General features: G+C 35.4%; 1 protein-coding gene across 1 annotated transcript; it reads left to right on the forward strand.

The window, feature by feature from the left end:
• Positions 1–4,027: 4,027 nt before the first annotated feature.
• LOC147490284 (uncharacterized) lies at positions 4,028–5,330 on the forward strand. The gene is made up of 2 exons (XM_086569897.1): positions 4,028–4,383; positions 4,861–5,330. Exons 1-2 carry the CDS (start codon positions 4,028–4,030, stop codon positions 5,303–5,305), a joined length of 801 nt encoding a protein of 266 aa, XP_086426023.1. The 3' UTR covers positions 5,306–5,330.
• The last annotated feature ends 3,882 nt before the right edge of the window (positions 5,331–9,212 follow it).

Below are 9,212 nucleotides of genomic sequence, written 5' to 3' on the forward strand. Positions count from 1 at the left end.
AAATAAATAACCTAACAGTGCCTAATTTTTGCAAAATATTTCTCTCCCACCCCCAAACAAATGGATATTTTGTCCTCTAAGTATCAAGAAAGATAGGGAAAGAAATTACCTGAGAAACGTGAGCAAAAATTCGGCTGAAAAAATTACAGCATGCAACAAGAAAATTGAAAATAGCAAACAATAAAAAATACACATATATATAGACATAATAATTTTGGCTGTTTATAGTCAGATTCCGAAGACTTTTATCAAGCATAAGGGTTTGTAGAAACCCTTGGCATTCGCACCCAGATGGTGGAATGATTTAGCAAATACAGATTATTCGCTAATATGTTGAACAAATAAACTTGCGTCATTGATAAACATTACCCTACCACCCATCAGGTACTAAATTGGAATACACGAGTTATTTGGACGAAGGAACCGACGCTTACAACTATCTCTCCAAATAGAAGGGACACGGTTACCTTATTGTGACATTACTTGAATGCAATGAAAAATGAGTCGTTTAAAGTCAGATACTCAAGACTTTATGTTGGGTCCTTTTAAGTAAGATTCCCGAGACTAGGTTTTTGGGGTCTTTTTACGGCAAATTCCCCTAGACTATGCACACCCCCAAATAGGATGAAATTGGGGTGTCATGTTTCTCGATCAACTATAAGGGAATAGTTGAAAGATTTGGGGGTTTAGCAAGTACCCAAAAAAAAACAGTATTGTTACACATCCGTGTTGAGATAGAAAATGAAAATGCATCAGAAGTTGTCTATCATGAAGCTTAGATATGCAAAATAGGACAACTAGCATTTTTAAGATGTTCAGTTGAAAGATTGTTCTCAACTATGGGAATTGATTTACTGTGATGGTAGATTTTTTTTTTTTTTTTTTTTTTTTTTTTTGAATTTGCATGTAGTAGATTCCCTAAAAGTATGTTTCAGTTACCCGATATAAAAGCATGTGTTTAAAGTTGATCATGTTTGCAAAATTATTAAGTATTCATAAAATTTGAAGTCTAATCATACTTGCTAATCCTACATTCTAAACATGTATTAACGTTAAATCATGATTCTAAACATGCTATCATATCATTTCCAAAAGGCTAAAATTGATTTTCGTTTAAGTAGCCTAATCATGTTTGGAAATTGCATATACCCTTTGACAGGAAATTTAAAGGAGAGATAAAAGAAAATGTACCTTCCCAAATTGTGCTTACACGCACTTGGGTCGAAAATGATTTGAGTGGTCATTGACCTATTGACAGGTTGGGGTCAATGACACTCATCTGTTTTAGAAAATTTATTTACAAACATATAAAAGCCCACAAACCAGGCCGAAATGGTGGCACAAGGCCAATAAGTTACAATGTGGGACTTCGAGGGCTTTATTACACGAATATAAGTTCAAAAACAACAAATATTTACAAAATAATAATATATATATATATATATATATATATATATATAACTAGCTTGTAGGCCCGTGCAAATGCACCGGCTCTTTTGAAAACATTTACATTTTTTTAAGAAAATTGAGACTACCGTTTTAGTCGCTAACTCGTTTTAATTTTCTAACAAATTGTTTTAAATTAAGTTTTAATTAAGTTTTTAAAACTCATTTTTTCAATTGGGAGAGAGATCATGTTTTAATAGGAGAATAATTTTATTTTAATTAGATATGCTAGATTTTCCCTTTTCAATAGGGGAGGAATTCCCATTTTAATTGGAGAATGATTCCCGAAAACCCGTTTTAATTAGAAGTGCTAGAATTTGTTTTAATATGAAAAAAAAAAAAATCCGTTGTAAAAAAAGATTTCCGTTTTTCAGATAGGAGAGAAATTCCCGTTTTAATAGGAAATGGCGAGGAATTTTAATAGAGTTCGAAAAATACCCCTTGTAAAAGCTTTAATATTAAAATATAAATTTAATATTATTTATTTATTTATTTACATCATCTTAAGACCTTTTCAATCAAGACCTTTTCAATCACTCTAGCATCTAACATATGGAAAATAATGTTCTTTGACTACAATTACTCAACCACTTCCACGACTTTGACTTCAACGACTTTGACTATACATGTTAACACAACATGGAAAAGTAAAGTAGACATTAACTATACAACCTCAATCCGCTTATGTAAAAATAGTCAAGTGTCAATAATTGTTTTCTTTAGTGGCCCATGTTCTCCACTCTAACCCTAGATTTTCTTTTGGTTTTGGGACCACTAAATGCACATTCACACTTTCTTTTGTCACCCACCGTTCATAAATTCATTTGAATATTCAACCTCTATTTTAGAAAGTTTCTGCGAGGCTTTTGTCGAGCGATGTTCTATGCAACTCCTTCACGGCTTCACCACTAGGGCAGCGCCGGCCCTGATGCAAAGCGAGCCAAGCCGCCGCTTTGGGCCACCAAGTCAGTATCAAATTTAAGGGCCACATTATACTCGCCCACAAAAGCCCACAAAAGGGAAGTTTATTACGTTTCTCAAAAAGCCACCTACGGACAAAAAAAAAAAAAAAACCCCAAGTCGCTGTTCGCCTGTTCCAAAACCAAACTTCTACCCAAAAAAAAAAAAATAAATAAACTCAAGTCGCTGTTTGTCTGTTCAAGAAGTAAAGACGTAAAGGTACAAAACTCTACTCACTCTAGCTGGTTTTTGGTATTAAATATTTAGATAATTAGATTGGAGTGTTTGTTGTTTTACAATCATGCCTCCTAGAATTAGAATGCATGCATCCGGTAGTAGCAAAAAAAGCAAAAAGCAAAAACATAACAACTTATTCAATCTCAAACGGGGAGCTATTCATAAGTATTTTTCTAGTGGCAAAAAAAAGATAGTTTTATGAAGATTTAGTGAATGAAGAACATGAAAATTTGATGGATGCACCACATGAAGATTTGGTAGATGAGGAACATACAATTGCCAATGATAATGAGGATCATATGATGAATGACACACATGAAGACTTGGTAGCTGAAGACAACGAAAATTTGGTGGCTGCAAACAATGAAGATTTGGTGGATGAAGATGATGAGGATTTCGTTGATGAAGAACTTAATCAACAAACAAATGTGGCTGACTTATTTGGGCCAGTAAACATTGATGACCCGCGAAATTGGGATAAAATGGATCAAAATTACAGAGATTTATTAGTGGAAAGAGGCCCTAAAAGAGATAACACTGTCGATTTTCCTAAAGATGATCTTGGTAGTCATTTTTCTTCTACTCATTATGTTCGACCATGTCTTGTATATTCCAATGCTTTGGATAGGGTATTTTGCTTTTGTTGCAAGTTGTTTAAGCACGACGAAAACAATATTCAGATGACGAATAATGGATTTAAAAATTGGAGGAATCTTTTACAGAGGCTTAAAAGTCATGAAAAAAGTAGTAGGCACATCAGTTACATGAGCAGTTGGATTGAATTAGAGATAAGATTGAAAAAGAATGAAACGATTGATAAACGTGTGCAAGAACAGATCAATAAAGAGAAAGAACGTTGGGGTCACATATTACTGAGGATATTCTCTGTTGTGAAAGCTCTTGCTAGAAATAATTTAGCATTTCGTGGGACAAAAGAGAAGATTTATCAAGAGAACAATGGTATTTTCTTAGGCATAATTAGGATGATTGCCGAATTTGATCCCTGTAATGCAAGAACATATTCGGTATTATTAAAAAAAAGAAATTCATTACCATTATCTCGGTCACAAGATCTGAGAATGAGTTAATACATTTGCTAGCGAGAGGAGACCAAAAGTATCATTGTAAAGAAGATCCAAGAAGCAAAATATTTTTTCGTGATACTTGATTGCACCCCGGATATAAGCCATGAAGAACAAATGTCAATTGTTATACCGTGTGTTGATGTTTCTACAAGTCCGATAAAGGTAAAAGAATCTTTTTAGGATTTCTGGTGTGGACTACACCGGGATTGGGACTTTTAACACACTCAAAGATGCAATTGAACTCTCTTCACCTAGAAATCGGTGATATAAGAGGACAAGGATATGATAATGGATCTAACATGAAAGGGAAACACAAAGGTGTGCAAAAGAGGTTGATTGAAATAAATCCAAGAGCAATGTACACGCCTTGCCTTGTGGTTGCCACAGATCTCAACCTTGCTCTATGTGATATGGCTAACTCTTGTTCTAAAGCTGTCTCTTTTTTTGGAGTGGTACAACACATATATTCGTTGTTTTCTTCTTCTACAAAGCGGTGGAAGGTCTTCAAAGATCATGTAAAATACAAAGAAAAGAAAGGTAAGAAAGGTCTAAGTGTTAAGTCATTGTCTCAAACTCGCTGGGAAAGTCGTGTGGCAAGTGTTAAAGCAATACGATATCAAGCGCCAAAGATAAGGGATGCTTTAATTTTCTTGGCAGATGCTAATGATGACCCTAAAACAAAGAGTGAAGATGAGTCCCTAGTAACACATGAGATGGAAAATTTTGAGTTCTTGCTTGGTATGGTTATCGGCATCATTTGTTATTTTTCGTGAACTCGTTAGTAAAACAATGCAAGTGAAGATATGCACATTGATGTTGCCATAGATCAAGTTGAAGGGACTTATTTCTGCATTTGAAAAGTATAGAGAATTTGGATTTGAGGAGAGGCCAAGGCTGAAGCTAAAGATGTTGCAACTTCTATGCAAATTGAACCTATTTTCCGTGAGAAGCGTATTATTCGTAGAAAGAGGCAGTTTGATGAAAATGTTGTCGAGGAGGCGCCACTATCAGCTGAGGAATCTTTTAGAGTCCATTATTTTGTATTTATTTTGGACCAAGCTCTTTCCTCATTGAGAAGCAGGTTTGAACAATTCCAAGTATATGAAGGATTATTTGGGTTTTTATTTAATGTGGAAAAGTTAAACTCTGTAGATGCTAACAGTTTGAAGGTTTCTTGTAAGCACCTTGAAGTGTTTCTAAAACATGAAGATGTTTCTGATATTGATGGAGAAGATTTATTTTCAGAATTAAGAATCTTAAGAGAAATTTTGCCGAAGGAGACAAAGAAGGCGATTGATGTGGTGAATTATTTGAGATTAAGAGATTATTGTTTTCCGAATGCTTGGGTTGCTTATAGGATATTATTGATTATACCTGTTACAGTTGCTTCCGGTGAAAGAAGTTTTTCCAAGTTAAAGTTGATCAAGTCTTATCTTCGCTCGACCATGTCACAAGAAAGATTGAATGGATTAGCGATGTTATCTATTGAAAAAGTTGTTGTTGAAAAGGCTGACTATTCAAGTGTAATTAGTGAATTCGCATCTAAAAATGCGAGAAGAATGATTTTTAAGTTATAGGTTTTCTTTTTGCCCCCCTCCCGGATTATATTGGCAGATTAAAGTTGAATAATATAAGTATTTTGTTTTGTCTTGTTGTTTTTTTTTTACTACATATAGGGCCACATTTTAGTGCATCGCTTTGGGCCACGAAAATGTCAGGGCCGGCACTGCACTAGGGGATATAAACCAGTCCATTTTTCGATGTCTTTTTCTCACAGTAAGGAATCTTCTGGCTAGCCAGCCTAGTTAAGGTGTTCACGTAACCTTTGATGGCCCCAGTCAGTTCCAGAGCATCACAATCGCTTCCTAAGTGCATCAGCAGTTGGAGAACACTCAGAAGTCTCTGAAGCAGCTTTACGATGATTTCCTTTTGAAAACCCTTTCCACCCTGTACTCAAAATCTCCTGATGAGCTTCTCCATAGTTTCCACTTCTTGTTCTTATTACCACTAACCTTCTCTTGGTCATCTTTTTCTGGTTTTTTCATACCAACTATTGATTTTAGCCATTTCCGTGAAGCACCCATTGTTAAAAATCGGTTCTTTGAGCTGATTCCAGCTTCAAAACTTCAAACAGTTTGAAAAAGACAAAAAGACAGAGAGAGAGAGAATGGGACAGAATATATTCTACTCCAGTCACAAATTCGACACCCCAATCACTGCAATACCCAATCATCACTACCAACCACCGTGACCTCCAACTTTCAACACCAACAGCCACCATTTTCAGGCACCCATCTCGAATCACTGCCAGCACCTTCCATCACTCAATCATTATTCTGCACCACCATCACCCTTCATGTATCAGCACGACCGTCACCACTGTCTCAAACCAGCACCACCAAAACAGCAACACCGAACAGCTCCACACACCTATAGTTCATACAAAAAACTATTTGATTTGAGGGGGGACGAGTAAAAAATGAGGAGAAAGCTTTGAAATGAGAAGAAAAAGGGAGAAAAGCATTTGAAGTGGCGGCGGTTTTTGTTAGAAAAATAGATTTGTACAAATTTATTGAGATATGAATGAGTTATTTGTCGCCAAGTTATCGCGCTTAAGAAATGAGTTTCTCTTGAAACAGTACGTAAAGTGAGAAAAATCTTTTCGAAATGGTACACTGGTTTGAAACAGTGCATTATGCCGAAAAGGTGCGATTTTTCGAAATGTGCACTGGTTCGAAATAATACATCATGCCGAAAAAGTGTGACCTTTCGAAATAGGCACTGGTTCGAAACAGTGCTTTATGCCGAAATGGTGTGTCCTTTTGAAACATGTGACTTTTCAAAGAATTGCTTATTTTTCCCAAGAGTCACTGTGTTGTTTCGAAAAGACATCACTCACCTATAAATAGTAGATGAATTTGGAGAAAAAGACACCAGATCACATAAAGTTCTGATTTTTCTCTTTTCTCTCTGACTTTAGTCAAATACTATGTTGTGTTCGCTGAGTCTATAGAATTGAAGTGCTAGCTTTCTATAGAAGGAAATCCGTTCTATCTTGGGAGATAGTTTCCCATCAACCTTCAAGCACCGTGAGGGGGAAAATCTGTCTTAAGGACATAGTGAATCTTCACTAGGCTCGGATTTAATAATTGGTAAATTAAGTTCATTAGTTGAACTAAAGGTTTGTTCATGATATATTTGTTATATCAATTTGATTTTCTTGTTTACTTAACAATAAGTATATTTTTGGAATAAGTTTTCTACAAACTTAAGACAAATTTTCTATTATACTTATTTTTGGAATAAGTATAATTAAATTATATTTATTCTTGGAATAAGTATAGGAATAAGTATAATTTAATTATACTTATTGTTAATTTGGATACTAACAATCATTGAGTGGACTCTAAGTTTCTGTTGGTACGAGAAAAGCGTAAAGATACTGGATTTGCGGCATGTTGAAGTAACACACGGAAAGGTATTGGTCCAAAAGAATCAAGTATATTTTTGGAATAAGTTTCCTACAAAAAACTATTTGCTTGGTTACTTTCAGTTTTATTACTAATAAAAGCCTTTCAATTTTGATTGGTTATGGCTTGGGCCTGGTTAGTAAAAGGTTATTTGGTGTGAACCGTTGATATGGACCGTTGCAACCATTTAAATGTTGGAATATGTATACCCACCCTTTAACAATTACTTTTAGAGGTGTGGCGGTTGGGATAGCATGATTACATAAAGCCCATGGATGACATGTGTAGTGAGTTTGACTCATTTGGAAAAAAATTTAAAGTAGAATGTTTTTTTCCTCCGCGTGACTTTCTAGTTTATACAGTAAAAGACAGAAGTAGAAAATTGTCTCTTATTAAAGTCTTGATGTTTTTTATTATCGACTTTAACCAGTTGGTAATAACCAGTTGAAAGAGAGTCACAACAACGCTATACAGTGATAAAGTACTTTAATCATTGATTTGATCAAGGACGAAATGGTGAAGAACTGAAGTCATTCATTAGTTCCAATTTTGAACCTTCTGAAAAAGACATCTCATGCACTATTTGTCTATTTCATTTGCTAGACCTACTAGTTCGTTGAATGGTATGAACATTTTGGTCCCTGATGACGACCTTATGTTCGTAGAAGTGGAACTCAACAACTACGGGTGTCTACTAGCAATGGTGGATACTGGTTTAACTCATACGTTAATCTCTGAGTATGTATTCGAGGCTATTGGACTGAAACTCGCAGAATGTACAGGCTCTATGAGAGGCTTGAACCAATAAGCCGAACCGGTGAAAGAACTCGCTTTGGAAGTTGACATTAAGATGCACAACTGGCGAGGAAAGGTGGACCTGATGGTAGCTCGCTTAGACCATTTTCAAGTCATTCTTGGAATGGACTTTTTGAAAGAGAACAAGGTGGTAGTAATGCCACACTTGGGGGCAATTATGATCCAAGATTCCGAGAATCCTTGTTTCATTCCAGATGTTAGGAATGGCTGGTGCTAAAAGGGTTCTAAAAATATTTTATTATTTGTAAGATGTATGTGTTTTACTATTGCGCCAAAGAGTGCCAATAAAGAAGATTATTTAAGATATTGTTCTGTAAGCATACTTGTAAGCAAAATTGAGGTCTTAGAAGTGTTTCGACACTATATGAATGATATGTGACATTCTTTAACAAGACGCCTCACTTGCTAAACATATATCTAAATGGTTTTCCAATTTATTGACTTTGTCATGAGAAATTGGAAAATGTGGGGGATTATGAATCTCCTTGAATTAATTAATTCAAAATTGGAAATTTGTTGAAGCACTACTCAAAAGACATCAAATGTGGTGTTTTACTCTAGGAGAGATGCATAAATTTCTTGGAAATCCTCAAAGCAAATGTGCATAGCAAGGTTCACTATGAAATCAGAATTCATAGCGTTAGACAAGGCTGGAGAAGAAGCTGAGTGGCTTCAAAATTTCTTAGAGGATATTCCAAATTGGGCTAAACCTATGCTAGCAGTGTGTATACACTGTGACAATCAATCTGCTATTGGTAGAGCACAGAGTAGCATGTATAACAAGAATTCTCGACACATACGTCGTAGACATAACACCGTTAGACAATTGCTCTCAAATGGAGTTATCTCAATCGACTATATAAGGTCAAAAGATAACATTGCGGATCTGCTTACAAAAGGTTTAACAAGAGAGCAAGTAGAACGATTATCAAGGGGAATAGGCTTAAAGCCTTTGAGATAATCAACCAAGAGTCCTTATAATGGAAAAACCAACCTAGTTAGCTGGAGATCCCAAGATCTAGGTTCAAAGGGCCAACTGAATTATGTTTGTGACTCAGTTAGCACTGGAGAGTAATAATATACTCTAACCCATTCCTATATAAAACAGTGCATATCTGCCGTGAGACTCAGGATAAGTCAAGCTTTTAATGATTTACTATATCTTGAAAAGTTATGTTATCCAAGTGGAGTATTGCAG

This window comes from Coptis chinensis, chromosome 7 (genome assembly GCF_015680905.1).
Source record: "Coptis chinensis isolate HL-2020 chromosome 7, ASM1568090v1, whole genome shotgun sequence".
NCBI lineage: Eukaryota > Viridiplantae > Streptophyta > Magnoliopsida > Ranunculales > Ranunculaceae > Coptis > Coptis chinensis.

Excerpts from the sequence above, each read along its gene's own strand:
- LOC147490284 (XM_086569897.1), top strand. The coding sequence starts at position 4,028 with ATGAAAGGGAAACACAAAGGTGTGCAAAAGAGGTTGATTGAAATAAAT. Across the intron at positions 4,384-4,860 it reads GATGCTTTAATTTTCTTGGC|GGAAAAGTTAAACTCTGTAG; the intron begins AGATGCTAATGA and ends TTTATTTAATGT.